This window comes from Kogia breviceps, chromosome 5, assembly GCF_026419965.1.
Source record: "Kogia breviceps isolate mKogBre1 chromosome 5, mKogBre1 haplotype 1, whole genome shotgun sequence".
NCBI lineage: Eukaryota > Metazoa > Chordata > Mammalia > Artiodactyla > Physeteridae > Kogia > Kogia breviceps.
Genome location: NC_081314.1, coordinates 63,851,982 through 63,869,356, shown reverse-complemented (window position 1 = coordinate 63,869,356; position 17,375 = coordinate 63,851,982). Strand labels below are relative to the sequence as shown.

Below are 17,375 nucleotides of genomic sequence, written 5' to 3'. Positions count from 1 at the left end.
AGGGGTTTATTTTGGGCAACGAAAGCTTTCATTTATGGCTGGCACTGCCTTTCTTTTTTATTAACCTCCACTGTTGTGGAGGCCTGGAATTACTTCATGCTCTTTTTTGCTTTTCTCTCCAGCTTCAACATACAATGGTAGGAACTCTGGTAATTTGGAGGGTTATCACTGGAGTATAAATAATTCCTGCCAACATTTCTATGTACTTTGAGGGGTTGAGGAGAGTGGCCCAGATGTTCTATAGGCAATCCTTTTATTAATTACCTTGACAGTAGCCTCAGAGATCACTCTTGCTATTTTTATTTCTTATTACTGAGTTTGGATTTTCTCCAGACTTCTTTGGTGAAAAATGGCTCTTATTACTACATAATCTTCTGAATCTCCATTTTTTTCATCCTGTCAATCATATCCCATTTGTTTTCTATTTTTCATGAATTCATGAAAAAATTATCTTTCTTTTCCCAGAGATGTGGTTGTTTTTTTTTTTCTTGTAATATTTTCCATTTTAGGAAGGAGGAGAGAGATGCTTGTGCTCAGTCTACCATCTTAAGCTAGAAGGTCAACAAGGCTTGTCTTTTAAAATCACATAAAGGATGAGTAAATATTTTCTGATGAAACAATAGTAATACTTAAAAATAAGCAAAGCTGGGCTTCCCTGGTGGCGCAGTGGTTGAGAATCTGCCTGCCGATGCAGGAGACACGGGTTCGTGCCCTGGTCCGGGAAGATCCCACATGCCGCGGAGCAACTAAGCCCGTGAGCCATGGCTGCTAGGCCTGCGCGTCCGGAGCCTGTGCTCCGCAACGGGAGAGGCCACAACAGTGAGAGGCCCGCATACCGCAAAAAAAAAAAATAAATAAAAAATAAAAAAAAAAAAATAAGCAAAGCTGTAACTTCTGATACTTAATATATTTTACCATCAACTTTCTTTAGGAGTAGGAACCTGGTATGTTGAAGATTTCTTTTCACCATGATTGGAAGGCTTATTTTCATGAAGTTGTAGCAGGCAAACAAGTCACTCTCCATGTTGTTGTGCATATATTAACATTCTTAGTGTTATTATTAAATACGTTAAAAAATAGTTTAAAAATATAAATTTACTGGAATAGAAGGAAAAAAGTAACCAGCAGATTTTAAAATCAGAATCTTAGGAGACAATTCTCCAAAAGTTTCTTATATTTCTGCATGCCTTGCAAGGAGAGGCACTGGCTTTCCTGTTCTGGAAACACAAAGGAGCAAGGTAAAAACCTACCAGACCAAATAAATGAAGATGAAATAGGCAACCTACCTGAAAAAGAATTCAGTGTAATGATAGTAAAGATTATCCAAAATCTCAGAAACAGGATGGAGAAAATACAAGAAACATTTAACAAGGTTCTAGAAGAACTAAAGAGCAAACAAAAAGTGACAAACAACACAGTTACTGAAATTAAAAATACTCTAGAAGGAAACAATAGCAGAATAACTGAGGCAGAAGAATGGATAAGTGACCTGGAAGATAAAATGGTGGAAATAACTGCCAGGGAACAGAATAAAGAAAAAAGAATGAAAAGAAATGAGGACAGTCTCAGAGACCTCTGGGACACCGTTAAATGCACCAACATTTGAATTATAGGGATCCAACAAGAAGAAGAAGAAAAGGAAGGGTCTGAGAAAATATTTGAAGAGATTATAGTTGAAAACTTCCCTAACATGGGAAAGGAAATAGTCAATCAAGTCTAGGAGGCACAGAGTACCATACAGGATAAACCCAAAGAGAAACACGCCAAGACACATGTTAATCAATCAAAAATTAAATACAGAGAAAAACTATTAAAAGCAGCAAGGGAAAAGCAACAAATAACATACAAGGGAATCCCCATTAGGTTAACAGCTGATCTTTCAGCAGAAACTCCGCAAGCCAGAAGGGAGTGGGAGGACATATTTAAAGTAATGAAAGGGAAAAACCTACTACCAAGATTACTCTACCCAGCAAGGATCTCATTCAGATTAGATGGAGAAATTAAAACCTTTACAGATAAACAAAGGTTAACAGAATTAAGCACCACCAAACCACTTTACATCAAATGTTACAGGAACTTCTCTAGGCAGGAAACACAAGAGAAGGAAAAGATCTACAAAAACAAACCCCAAACAAGAAAATGGTAATAGGAACATACATATCGATAATTACCTTAAAGGTAAATGGATTAAATGCTCCAACCAAAAGACAGAGAATGACTGAATGGATACAGTAACAAGACTCATACATATGCAGTCTATAAGAGACCCACTTCAGACCTAGGGACACATACAGAGTGAAAGTGAGGGGATGGAAAAAGTTATTCCATGCAAATGGAAATCAAAAGAAAGCTTGAGTGGCAATTCTCATATCAGACAAAATAGACTTTAAAATAAAGACTATTACAAGAGACAAAGAAGGACACTCCATAATGATTAAGGGATCAATCCAAGAAGAAGATATAACAATTGTAACTACTATTTATGCATGCAACATAGGAGTATCTAATACATAAGGCAAATGCTAACAGCCATAAAAGGGGATATCGAAAGTAACATAAAAACAGTAGGGGACTTTAACACCTCACTTTCACCAATGGACATATCATCCAAAAGAAAATAAATAAGGAAACACAAGCTTTAAATGAAACATTAAACAAGATGGACTTAATTGATATTTATCGGACATTCCACCCAAAAACAACAGAATACACTTTCTTCTCAAGTGCTCATGGAACATTCTCCAGGATAGACCATATCTTGGGTCACAAATCAAGCACTGGTAAATTTAAGAAAATTGAAACTGAATCAAGTATCTTTTCTGACCACAATGCTATGAGTCTAGATATCAATTACAGGAAAAAATCTGTAAAAAATACAAACACATGGAGGCTAAACAATACACTACTAAATAACCAAGAGATCACTGAAGAAATCAAACAGGAAATTTAAAAATACCTAGAACAAATGACAATGAAAACACAATGACCCAAAATCTATGGGTGCAGCAAAAGCAGTTCTAAGAGGGAACTTTATAGCAACACAATCCTACCTCAAGAAACAAGAAACATCTTGAATAAACAATCTAACCTTACACCTAAAGCAATTAGAGAAAGAAAAACAAAAAAACCCAAAGTTAGCAGAAGGAAAGAAATCATAAAGATCAGATCAGAAATAAATGAAAAAGAAATAAAGGAAACAATAGCAAAGATCAATAAAACTAAAAGCTAGTTCTTTGAGAAGATAAACAAAATTGATAAACCATTAGGCAGACTCATCAAGAAAAAAAGGGAGAAGACTCAAATCAATAGAATTAGAAATGAAAAAGGAGATGTAACAACTGACACTGCAGAAATACAAGGGATCATGAGAGATTACAAGCAACTATATGCCAATAAAATGGACAATCTGGAAGAAATGGACAAGTTCTTAGAAAAGCGCACAACCTTTTGAGACTGAACCAGGAAGAACTAGAAAATATAAACAGACCAATCACAAGCACTGAAATTGAAACTGTGATTAAAACTCTTCCAACAAACAAAAGCCCAGGACCAGATGGCTTCACAGGCGAATTCTATCAAACATTTAGAGAAGAGCTAACACTTATCCTTCTCAAACTCTTCCAAAATATAGCAGAGGGAGGAACACTCCCACACTCATTCTATGAGGCCACCATCACCCTGATACCAAAGGCAGACAAAGATGTCACAACAAAAGAAAACTATAGGCCAGTGTCTCTGATGAACATAGATGCAAAAATCCTCAACAAAATACTAGCAAACAGAATCCAACAGCACACTAAAAGGATCATACACCATGATCAAATGGGGTTTATCTCAGGAATGCAAGGATTCTTCAATATATGCAAATCAATCAATGTGATACACCATATTAACAAATTGAAGGATAAAAACCATTATGATAATCTCAATAGATGAAGAAAAAGCTTTTGACAAAATTCAACACCCATTTATGATAAAAACTCTCCAGAAAGTAGGCATAGAGGGACGCTACCTCAACATAATAAAGGCCATATATGACAAACCCACAGCCAACATCACTCCCAATGGTGAAAAACTGAGACCATTTCCTCTAGATCAGGAACAAGACAAGGTTGTCCACTCTCACCACTATTATTCAACATAGTTTTGGAAGTTTTAGCCACAGCAATCAGAGAAGAAAAAGAAATAAACGGAATCCAAATCAGAAAAGAAGAAGTAAAGCTGTCACTGTTTGCAGATGACATGATACTATACATAGAGAATCTTAAAGATGCTACCAGAGAACTACTAGAGCTAATCAAAGAATTTGTTAGCGTACCAGGATATAAAATTAATGCAAAGAAATCTCTTGCATTCCTATACACTAATGATGGAAAATCTGAAAGAGAAATTAAGGAAACACTCCCATTTACCACTGCAACAAAAATAAAATACCTAGGAAAAAACCTACCTAAGGAGACAAAAGACCTGTATGTAGAAAACTATAAGACACTGATGGAAGAAATTAGAGATGATCAAACAGATGGAAAGATGTACCATGTTCTTGGTTTGGAAGAATCAACACTGTGAAAATGACTATACTACCTAAAGCAATCTACAGATTCAATGCAGTCCCTATCAAATTACCCATGGCATTTTTCACAGAACTAGAACAAAATAATTGCAAAAATGACCCTGAATAGCCAGAGCAATCTTGAGAAAGAAAAACGAAGCTGGAAGAATCAGGCTCCCTGACTTCAGACTATACTACAAAGCTACAGTAATCAAGACAGTATGGTACTGGCACAAAAACAGAAATATAGATCAATGGAACAAGATAGAAAGCCCAGAGATAAAACCAGGCACATATGGTCACCTTTTCTTTGATAAAAGAGGCAAGAGTATACAATGGAGAAAAGACAGCCTTTTCAATAAGTGCTCCTGGAAAAACTGGGCAGCTACACGTAAAAGAATGAATTAGAACACTTCCTAACACCATACATGGAAATAAACTCAAAATGGATTCAAGACCTAAATGTAAAGCCAGACACTATAAAACAAATAGAGGAAAACATAGGCTGAACAATCTATGGCATAAATCACAGTAAGATCCTTTGTGACCCACCTCCTAGAGGAATGGAAATAAAAACAAAAATAAACAAATGGGACCTAATGAAACTTAAAAGCTTTTGCATAGCAAAGGAAACCATAAATAAGATGAAAAGACAACCCTCAGAATGGGAGAAAATATTTGCAAATGAAGCAACTGACAAAGGATTAATCTCCAAAATATATAAGCAGCTCATGCAGCTCCATACCAAAAAACAAACAACCCAATCCAAAAATGGGCAGAAGATCTAAATAGATATTTCTCCAAAGAAGATATACAGATTGCCAACAAACAGGAAAAGATGCTCAACATCACTAATCATTAGGGAAATGGTTAGTGATGTTGACCAAATCAAACAAATCAAAACTACAATGAGGTATCACCTCACACCAGTCAGAATGGCCATCATCAAAAATTTACAAACAATAAATGCTGGAGAGGGTGTGGAGAAAAGAACCCTCTTGCACTGTTGGTGGGAATGTAAATTGTATAGCTACTATGGAGAATAGTATGGAGATTCCTTAAAAAACTAAAAATAGAACTACCATATGATCCAGCAATCCCACTACTGGGCATATACCCTGAGAAAACAATAATTCAAAAAGAATCAGGTATCACAATGTTCTTTGCAGCACTATTTACAATAGCCAGGACATGGAAGCAACTTAAGTGTCCATCGACAGGTGAATGGATATAGAAGATGTGGCACATATATACAATGGAATATTACTCAGCTGTAAAGAGAAATGAATTTGAGTTATTTTTAGTGAGGTGGATGGACCTAGAGTCTGTCATACAGAGTGAAGTAAGTCAGAAAGAGAACAAATACCATGTGCTAACACATATATATGGAATCTAAAAAAAGAATGGCTCTGATGAACCTAGGGGCAGGACAGGAATAAAGACACAGATGTACAGAATGGACTTGAGGACACGGGGGCTTGTGAAGGGTAAGCTGGAATAAAGTGAGAGAGTAGCATTGAGATATATACACTACCAAATGTAAAATAGCTAGTGGGAAGCAGCTGCATAGCACAGGGAGATCAGCTCAGTGCTTTGTGACCACCTAGAGTGGTGGGATAGGGAGGGTGAGAGGGAGACGCAAGAGGGAGGGGAGATGGGGATATATGTATGCATATAGCTGATTCACTTTGTTATACAGCAGAAACTAACACAACATTGTAAAGCAATTATACTCCAATAAAGATGTTAAAAAAGGTTTTTTTGGTAAAAAAGAAAATTTATCATCTTAACCATATTAAAATGTACAGTTAGTAGTGTTAATATTTTCACATTTTTGAGCAATAGATCTCCAGTACTTTTTCATCTTATGAAACTGAAACTATCTTTTAAAAATTTTTGGTAAAAAACACATAAAATTTACCATCTTAACAATTTTACAATGTATAGTTAGTAGTGTTATATATTTTCACATTGTTGAGCAACAGATCTCCAGAACTTCTTCATCTTGTAAAACTGAAACTGTATACCCATTAAATATTAACTTCCCGTTTTCCCCTTCCCCCAGCCCTTAGTAGTCACTATTCTTTCTGTATGAATTTGACTTCTTTAGATACCTCACATAAGTGGAATCATGTAGTATTTGTCTTTTTGTGACTGGTTTATTTCATTTAGCATAACGTCCTCAAGGTTCACCATGTAGCATGTGACAGAATTTCCTCTTTAAGGCTGAATAATATTCCATTTTATGTATCTTATTCATCTGTTCATGGGCATTTTGCTTGCTTCCACATCTTGGCTTTTGTGAATAATACATGAACATTGGTGTGCAGATATCTCTTTGAGAACCTGCTTTAAATTCTTTAGGATATATACCCGGAAGTGGGATTGCTGGATCATATGGCTCTTCTATTTTTAACTTTTTGAGGAACTGCCATGCTTTCCATAGCATTTGCACCATTTTACTGTCCCACTAATGGTGCTTAAATGTTCCGTTTCTCTACTTCCTCAACAATACTATGTTTTTTTGTTTGTTTGTTTGTTTGTCTTTTTGATAGTAGCCATTCTTATGGGTGTGAGGTGACACCTCATTGTGGTTTTGATTTGCACTGGACCATCTTTTAAAAGATGTTTGGATAGTGAGCAGCCTTGGGAACTAGAGATAGTATCTCCCTCTGCAGCAAAGGTTAGGTATGTTTGCTTATTTTCCATTATAAAATATTTGGATTATCTAAGCTTGAGGTTCTTCAGATGTGACATAAACCTGCTGTATGTGCAGCATCCATTTGAGCTCCTCTTCACCTGCATGGCACTTTGGGAGCAAGGGGAACTAATGCAAATAGGAAGCTCATGCTACTTGGTATGCCATGAGTGATAAAAGCCTTTTCCTCTGACCCAGAAATCTTGTGTTTTTTGCCAGCATCCATGAAACTGTGGCAGGCTAACTTGTTAGCTTTCAAATTGGGTGAAATCTGAGACCCTTCACACTGAATTATAAAATTGTAATGTGAGAATATATTTAAACTGTTTGAGTTCAGTAGTAACACAAAACTGTCTTCTGTAAGAAGTAGTCCTTTAAAAGTATATTGTTTTTCAGTGTTTAATTTTTCTTTTCCTTTTCATACAAGTGCTGAGTTTCATGAGCGGCTAAGTAAAATTGATAAGCTGAAGAATAGATATGAAATTCTTACTGTTGTTATGCTGCCTCCAGAGGGAGAAGAGGAGAAAACACAGGTCTATTATGTAATAAAGGTAATCTTCATGGATTTACAGTTGTGATCAAATGAAGTATTCATTCTTTCTTAGCTCTTTGTTAAAAACCAAAATGGCAAATTTTTTTTGCCATGAAATTTCAAATTTCATAGCACTCCAGTAGCTATTACGCTTAATTAGGTCATAAAACATGAGTTGCTAGATGGAGGTACTGAAGCATTATTAGCTTTATACACATGAGGTCAAAGAGAGGTCTGGACCACTCTGACAATGTTTTTTTTGTGTGTGTGTGGTACGCGGGCCTCTCACTGTTGTGGCCTCTCCCGTTGCGGAGCACAGGCTCCGGACGCGCAGGCTCAGCGGCCATGGCTCACGGGCCCAGCCGCTTCGCAGCACGTGGGATCTTCCCGGACCGGGGCACGAACCCATGTCCCCTGCATCGGCAGGCAGATTCTCAACCACTGCGCCACGAGCGAAGCTCTGACACTGTTTTTTTTTTTTTTGCTATCATTTGTGTCATGTCTTTTTCCCTCATTTATTCAAGGTTCATAATCTCTTTTACTCTAAGACCCACTATCATTCTGGGTGTCCTTAACATGTTGTGACAACCTGTTCAAAACCTCAGGCTCAAAGCTTTACTTCACTGTAGTCAGGCACTCATATGACCACAGACTAGACTTTATTGTCACCTAGAGCTACACCACCTCTGAATCTTACACTCTAGTTTATCATTGCTGTCCTGGTATGGCAGGTAGCCAGAGAGGAAGAGGGCTGTTCCTTTGCTTTCGTTTTAGGTGGGAGACAAACAGATCAGGTGAATCTACTCTGTTTTTTTCTGATGTTTTGAGAGTTGTCTGCCATCTCGTGATTATCTGTACCTTGTAACCCTAAAGGGAAATTTAGAAGTGATCAGGAGTTGGATGCAATTTCCTTCCTGACTACTGCTATATTCATCTTTCCCTTGTAGAAAATACCCTGAACAGGTGTGATTTCCTTTGCAGAGAGGTCTGGGAAGTTACTCAAAACAGTTCAAAGAAGGAATGGAGATTGTAACTTTAGGTCATTTTTCCTGTATGGAAAAATATATGGATAGGAGTGGGAAAGAGATCTCCAGTTCACACCTTTAGAGGATGGCCCTTGTGGATGCACCCTCCATTTGGACTTCTACTTAATCTTCTAAGTTTCCTTCTGTAGCCCTTCTTTAAGGCTGCCCCTAACAGACTACACTGTGTGACTGCCACTTTGCCTCAGGAAATTCCACCCAACCAATAGGAGAAATACGTCCCAGCTCTCAAACCCTTCTTATAACTCATCAGTCTTTAGTACGTGAGGCTTCTGCCCACTATTAACAGGACTTTCCTCCTCTCAGGTTTTGAAGGTTCCCAAGGGGTGAATTGTAGGCTCTAGTCTGTTAAAGGATGGGAAGTAGATAGATGTTGCAATTCCAGCTAAGTTTCTCTACCAACAAGGGCTCTGATGAGTTACATAAAAGCATTGGTGTTAGAGTGCTTTTGTCCATGCCTTGATTCTATCCTTGATTAGGCAGGTGACCTTGAATAAGTTATTTAACCATTTGGGGTCTTAGTTTACTCACTTGCAAAATTAGGATAATGTTACTTTTGTTGTAAGAAGTAAATGAGAAAATATATGTAAAGCCCTTAAAACAGTGCCTGGTACAAAATGAGCTCTCAATGAATATTAGCTATCATTACTGTTATTGCTGCTATGATGATGTTGATGAAGTATTCACTTCTCAGGAAAACAGGCATATTTTATAAGGAAGAGTATTCCTTCTGTGCCACTATAGTGAATATGTGAAATTAATCAAGGCTATTAGTTGCCCTTCTTAATTTCCTGATGTCATACTTCACTTTCCTCCAGGGTCCGTAGCTTGCCACACAGTTATTCACATTTTTTGTCGTCAGCATATGTAAATGTTTTACTCATAACACTTCACATGTGCCAGATATGTAAAATTGAAACTTTTCTTTATAACTAAAGTCAATCTGGCTTATGTTGAGAAAAATTATCCATGGTCTGAAAATGGGCAAAAGTAATCAGTAGGTATACAATGATTGCCACTGCATGGTGACACCAAAGACTTGGCATTTTCTAGTGGGCCCTCCAGGGATTATCTGATTCTATAGGAGTGCACACCTCTGACTGATTTTCTGTTTACCACTGTTTAGAAGTCTAAGGTATTTATGGAATTAGATCAGAATTTTGTGTAAATGAACAAATTCAACCCATTTATTTGACAAACAAACTGACCTCGGAGTAGGGAAGTAAATGACTTAAAGTTATTCAGCTTACTAGTAGGAAATCCACAACTAAAATCTAGCTGTTTTGATTCATTCTAGCTCTTTCTCCCACTACAGTATATTTTGAATGAAATGTTTGCTAATTCTAGACTCAACTTGAAAGAATTAGATGTAATTTACCTAAGAATGTTATTTTCTTTGCTAAGCTTAATTTTGTATTATGTACTATTTGCTATAAAAAATGTGTAACAAATCTTGAAGCATAATAAAACAAATAACTGAAAATGTTAAGAATTGAAACATTACCAAAAAACAATTCCAGTGACCACATTCTGGTTTAAATACAGATACCTGGGATTAAATAAATTTACCAATGAAATTATTAGTCGATTTTGACTAAAAATGGGTTTTGGCACTTTCATTTATTTTTAAAAATTTTATTGAAGTATAGTTGATTTACAATGTTGTGTTAATTTCTTCTGTATAGCAAAGTGATTCAGCGATACATATATATATTCTTTTTCAAATATTCTTTCTCATTATGGTTTATCACAGGATATTGAATATAGTTCCCTGTGTTATACAGTAGGACTTTGTTTATCCATCCTATATGTAATAGTTTGCATCTGCTAATCCCAAACTCCCACTCCTTCCGTCCCCCCTACCCCTTGGCAACCACAAGTCTGTTCTCTATATCTGTGTGTCTGTTTCTGTTTCATAGGTATGTTCATCTGTGTCATATTTTAGATTCCACATATAACTGATATATGATATTTAGCTTTCTCTTTCTGACTTACTTCACTTAGTATGATCATCTCTAGGTCCATCCATGTTGTTGCAAATTGCATTATTTCATTCTCTTTTATGGCTGAGTGATATTCCATTGTATACATGTACCACATCTTTATCCTTTCATCTGTTGATGGACATTTAGGTTGTTTCCATGTCTTGGCTATTGTGAATACTGCTGCTATGAACATAGGGGTGCATGTATCTTTTTGAATTATAGCTTTGTCTGGATATATGCCCAGGAGTGGGATTGCTGGATCATATGGTAGCTCTATTTTTAGTTTTTTGAGGAACCTCCATACTGTTCTCCATAGTGGCTGCACCAATTTACATTACCAGCAACAGTGTAGGAGAGTTCCCTTTTCTTCACACTCCCTCCAGCATTTGTTATTTTTAGACTTTTTTGTGTGTGTGTGTGCTAGGCGGGCCTCTCACTGTTGTGGCCTCTCCCGTTGCGGAGCACAGGCTCCGGACGCGCAGGCTCAGCGGCCATGGCTCACGGGCCCAGCCGCTCCGCGGCATGTGGGATCTTCCCGGACCGGGGCACGAACCTGTGTCCCCTGCATCGGCAGGCGGATTCCCAACCACTGCACCACCAGGGAAGCCCCTATTTTTAGACTTTTTGATGGTGGCCATTCTGACTGGTGTGAGGTGGTACCTCACTATAGTTCTGATTTGCATTTTTCTAATGATTAGCGATGCTGAGCATCTTTTCATGGCGGTGCTTTTAAATATATATGCATGTTATCCCTCTCAACCCTTAATTGGAGTTCTTTGGAACTGTTTGGGTACAACTCTAGAAGGCCTAGCCCAGTGACACAGTTAAGCTGGAAAAAGTCACTGAGTATGTTCACTCACTGAGGAATTTTTCGTTTTCAGCAATTTACAGACTTCATTTTTTCTAGCCATATTTATCACAATTATCTAATTAAAACTTTAAAAAATGTGATAATATGTACATAAAATTTGCTGTTTTAATAATTTTTAAGTGTACAGTTCAGTGGTATTAAGTATATTCATATTGTGCAGTCAACACAAGAGCCATCCCCAGAACTTTTTTCTTTCAAAACTGAAACTGTACCCATTAAACAATAACCCCCCATTTCTCCCTCTCCAAAACTCCTGGCAACCACCAATCTACTTTGTTTTTGTGAATCTGACTACTCTAGGTACCTCACATAAGTAGGATCATGCAGTATTTTTCCTGTAGAAAATATGCAACACTTTATGAGTATACTTTGTTCACCTCTTTTACTAAGACTTAAAATGAGAAAGTGTGCCAAGATGCTTTCAGGTGAGAAATATACATTCTTTTTATTTAATATCTGGTTTGAAACCTCTTCTAGCTATCCTTATTTCTCTTCTCAGTAAAGTTTATACCTGCTTAACTTTTCGTTCATTTTTGTTGGAGAGTTTTCATGTAAGCTTTGGTTGGTTACTACATTGCCATCATGCTTTTGTATCCTATGTGCTATATTTGGAAGGGCTTGAGGATTTGGTCTTTTACTTTAAATCAGGTGCAAGAAATAAATGCTTGGTGCTGCATGTAGGCCCCAAGGCAAATTGGTATTGTTGTGAGTTAACTACTTCCTGCCCTGAAAACAGACATTCTCCCCCATGATACTTTTACCCAATCTATTCCATTTTTCATAGGCTGCTCAAGAAAAAGAAGAACTTCAAAGAGAAGGTGACAGTTTGGATGCTAAGATCAACAAAGCTGAAAAAGAAATCTATGCTCTAGGAAACACCTTGCAAGTGCTGAACAGCTGCAACAACAGTTACAAACAATCTTTTAAGAAAGTGATTCCATCTAGTATGTAGGAATTATTAAAACTTTTAAAATATACACGCAATGAAAGCTGTAAAATTATCTTAAAAAGAGGAACACTATGAGACAAGGAAACAAAAGTGTATCATGTTTGATTCAGTTGAAAAACTAATCATCCCCCTCCTTTAAAATAAGTTCTAAGGTGTTATTTCCATTATTACTTCTAGTGATATGGCATATCACTTCTCTAGGGAATTAATTTCAAATCTGAAGAGAGCAGCATATTGGCTGCTCTATGTTGACAAAATAAAAATAGTTATTTCATCATGCCCTGTTTTTCAAGAACTAGACATAAGGAATTTAACCTTTCATAAAAAAATGTTATAAGTTTAACTTATGTAAGACTTCAAGCTTGCTTTCTACACAGCATGTTAAAAATTTAAAGCAAAAATTCTTTAAATTCTAGGTGCTGAGTATGAGGTAAAAATTGAACTAGAAGAACAAAAGAGAGCTGTTGATGAAAAACACAGATACAAACAAAGACAAATCAGAGAACTACAGGAAGATATCCAGGTAAATTCTACAGGCTTTAGTAATAAGACCTTAGTAAAAGTTAACTATCATTATTCTTTCTTGTTATCTTGTACAAAGACAATTTTTTAGAGAATTAGATAGTGAGAGATGTCTCATTTAAATGAGAAAAAAAATAAGTGATCAAAGTGTTAACTAAATTAGTTAAAATCCCAGTGCTAAAGTGTAGGTTAGACTCCTGACAATTACTTGTTGATTAGCTGATGAATCATAGCTAGCTAATTATGATCTATCCACTAACCTTTTATTTAATGAACTTTATTTCACTTAAATCCTTTAAGATCACCTTAAAGATTGTTCCTTAAAAGTCTGAAAGATAAGAAAACAATGTGCTTGGTAATAAGCAGGCTCTATAAACATTTAGATTTTTTTTTTGACTAATAAAGTTGAAGGACAGGTGATATGAATTAGGAATCTTTGAAAATTGTATGCTTTCAACAGCCATTGTTTGAATTGTTTATTTTTCTCCCAAATACCATAAAAATACTTTCCAGTGGAATTATATATAAAACTTAATCCATAAAGCCATTATACTTATTATCTACCAACAGAATGTACATTGTATACAAAAATAAATGAATCGAAATTAAATGAATACTTGGCAAGTTATAAAAGTTATTTCTGATCCTAACCAATAAGTATGTTAATACTTTATTTTCTGCAGAGCATAGAAAATACTTTAGCAGTTATAGAACATTTAACAAATAATGTCAAAGAAAAAATATCAGAGAAGCAAGCTTACGCACTTCAACTAAGAAGAGAAACTGAGGAGCAGAAGCCAAAATTAGAGAGAGTAACTAAACAGGTATTGATAACTTTTAAAAACTGACCTGTCATATTTATATTTTTTTGGAGTTCCAAATGGCAACCCCAAACCCTCCTTCACCCATTAAAAAATATTAAGTTCTAGAAAACAGGTTTAAATAATAACTATTGTTGACCAACAGTGTGCAAAACTCATCAAGGAAATCCGTCTTTTGAAAGACACGAAAGATGAAACACTAGAAGAACAAGACATCAAACTTCGTGAAGTGAAACAGCTTCACAAGATCATTGATGAAATGTTAGTTGATATCACAGAAGAAAATGCTGAGATTGGTATTATCCTTCAAACATATTTTCAACAGGTAATAAGAGTATCTTCTAGCTAAATATAAATATTTCTTAAACATTTCATGAAAAAATTTTATGGTATTCATCATAAAGTGAAGTCTAATGAAAAATATTCTAAAATGCAGTGGTACTGATTGCTATTGACTATCCTTCCAGCATGGTTTAGTACTACCTACAGCTAGTACTAAAGGGAGTCGTCACAGTTCTAGATCTCCTTCCCAGACTTCACTGGTATCAGCAAGGTAAGTGGAAGGTGAAAACACCATCTCCTTACTTACTTACCTACAACTCTCACAGCTTCCATCCTAAGTGAACTCAGCTACTTCTACATGCCACAGCTATGGCATGTGTCAGTGTCACATACACAGAAAACAGCCAGCAGGGCAAGACTCTTTTGGCATAAGTGCTTTGTGACTACCAACTATTTCAGTAGGATAAAGCAGGGTGAGATTTTGGAGGGTACATTTAGCATGGTCTTCCCTGAGTATGGGGAGAATTTATTAAACCATAGAAAGGCAACCTGGTTGTACAGACTTATTATTAAAATCCATTGTAAAATAAAATCTTCAGGAGTCAATTTTATTTATGCCGCTTAATTTTGCTAAAAAGGAAATTATTCTTTACTTCTGCAGTTTAGTTTTATATAGAATTCTATCATCAAGTAGACATTTAGTCAACACTCTTGTGCTTTGCTGACAAAATAATAATTTTTTTTTTTCCTTTTTTTTTTGCGGTACGCGGGCCTCTCACTGCTGCGGCCTCTCCCGTTGCGGAGCACAGGCTCCAGACGTGCAGGCTCAGCAGTCATGGCTCACGGGCCCAGCCGCTCCGCGGCATGTGGGATCTTCCCGGACCGGGGCACGAACCCGTTTCCCCTGCATTGGCAGGCGGACTCTCAACCACTGTGCCACCAGGGAATCCCCAAAATAATAATTATTAATGATGATCCTAATTTTAAAGTTCCCAATCTCCCACATTCTGCAGCCATGTTACTTTTCATTACTCCACGAAGAGATGTCATGAAAGGATTTCCTAAAAGATAGTGCTTAAGTAAAACAAAACAAAAACACTTTCTATGTAAACATGGTGAGCAGCCACTTGAACATCCCAGTACTTTCATAAAAATATATATTTAAAAATCTTAGTATTTACAATTGTATGGATAGTTACCACCACTTTATCCTGTCAATAGGCTCTTCACTTTCTTCTTTTTGGTTTAAATTATATAACCTATCGTTTTAATCACTCTTGCCAGCACCCAACTTCCCATGCCTGTTTTTGTCACCTTTTGTTTAATGATTTTTGCCAACTTTTTTTTTTTTTTTTTTTTTTTTTTGCGGTACTTGGGCCTCTCACTGTTGTGGCTTCTCCCATTGCGGAGCACAGGCTCCGGACGCGCAGGCTCAGCAGCCATGGTTCACGTGCCCAGCCGCTCCGCGGCATGTGGGATCTTCCCGGACCGGGGCACGAACTCGTGTCCCCTACATCGGCAGGCGGATTCTCAACCATTGCGCCACCAGGGAAGCCCTTTGCCAACTTTTAATACCTAATGATTTTATCTCTAAATTGGTTATAGTTGAAAACATTTTTCATATATCAATAGAAATATATTTGTCAAACTATTTTTCTACTGGTTTGAAACTTTATCACCTTTTCCTTTTTAAACTAATTTCTTGATATTACTAATGGTGATGCTTTTAAAATTATTAGCACTATTAATAGTATATCTTTTTATCTCTTTAATTACTTGTGGGATTATGGCATCTTTTGCCATTAATGAGGGGGTCTCTACTAAAATAAAAATTTTGAATTAGATTACAGTAATTCTGGTTTTATTCTAGGTCATCTAAGAGTACAAGTACTTCTGCTTCTCAGACTTCAATTAAAGTATTAGAGCTGAACTTCCCAGCCTCTTCACTAACTGGCAGCACTTCTAGACCAACTAGTGCTAGCAGTGGCTCCAGTAATGGTAAAAGCAAAAAGAGCAGCAAATAAACATTTTAATCTCTCTTTTGTACAAGCTGTAAACACAAAACCAAAAATCTCATTATTTTAAAATAGTATATCCCACTCTATGCTTTTGGGTGCCTTATACTGATATACAGGCCTACTGAAATAGTGTTAGAAATACAATATGACCAGACAAAAGTTTTATCCACTGGAAAATATAAAAACTGTTAAAAAAAAAGTCAAGCTATCTGGGTTCAAATAAGCCAAAGAAATGTTTAATTTTCTTAGCTTTTTTTCCTACTATTTTTTTCACATAGAGGGAAAGCAGTAAGAACAGATTCTTAACAAGGATATGTGTTATACAAGCATAAGGTTATGATATTTTCCACTGTTATTTTGTTTGTTATATCTCTTTTACCCTGGAAGATCCTGAAATTAGGTTTTATTAAAAGAAACATACTTCCCAGACTTTGGCGGAAGAAATCTGTTAGTTTCTTCCTTTAGCATAATTAAAAAAATTTTAGTCAAAAAATGGCATTACCTCTCCCCCTCCCCCCATCAAGAAAACAACTGATAGGAAAGAGAACCACTGTATCAATAAAAGTGCAGCTTAAATTTCTAGGAAGTAGTCCATTCTGATCTTGAAAGAAGTCAAACACATTAAAGATTTTGCTCTCAAGATACAACCAAGAATGTGTTTTCAAGATTTCCTTCATTTAATAAACAATTTAAAGAAAGCTAAGCATAATTAGATTTGCAATAGGAATTCCATAAATTTGCAGTGAAGGTAGACTACCAGATTAGTTATTTCAGTCAATACTTTATAACATGTGCCCAACAGTTTGAACTCCTGAAGTATGACTATGATGTTATAAAACTGGTTTTCAAATAAATTTATCAGGATCTATGTACCTCCTTCAAACCTTGGAAAAAAATATTTGTTATGACAATTGTCATTGTTTAGAACTGTCACTTGCAATTCCTTCTGAAAGGCAGTAGTGGTTTCTCCTGATCACTAGAGTATTTTATTATCGTTTTTAGTAATAGCCAGCAAAAGGCATAGCCAAGTCCAATGAATAAGATGGGTAAAAAGCTGAATATTGTTTCGTAAAACACTGTTCTGGTGAGATTTATAAGATCT

General features: G+C 36.2%; 1 protein-coding gene across 1 annotated transcript in view; it reads left to right on the top strand.

Annotated features, from left to right (window-relative positions):
- CCDC39 (coiled-coil domain 39 molecular ruler complex subunit) overlaps positions 1–16,347 on the top strand; it is a 46,270-nt gene extending 29,923 nt beyond the window's left edge. The window contains exons 14-20 of the mRNA XM_059064576.2: positions 7,678–7,801; positions 12,466–12,625; positions 13,047–13,153; positions 13,836–13,976; positions 14,119–14,298; positions 14,441–14,526; positions 16,126–16,347. Coding sequence (XP_058920559.1) covers positions 7,678–7,801; positions 12,466–12,625; positions 13,047–13,153; positions 13,836–13,976; positions 14,119–14,298; positions 14,441–14,526; positions 16,126–16,279 — 952 coding nt within the window. The 3' untranslated portion in view covers positions 16,280–16,347. The remainder of the gene's footprint in view (positions 1–7,677; positions 7,802–12,465; positions 12,626–13,046; positions 13,154–13,835; positions 13,977–14,118; positions 14,299–14,440; positions 14,527–16,125) is intronic.
- The last annotated feature ends 1,028 nt before the right edge of the window (positions 16,348–17,375 follow it).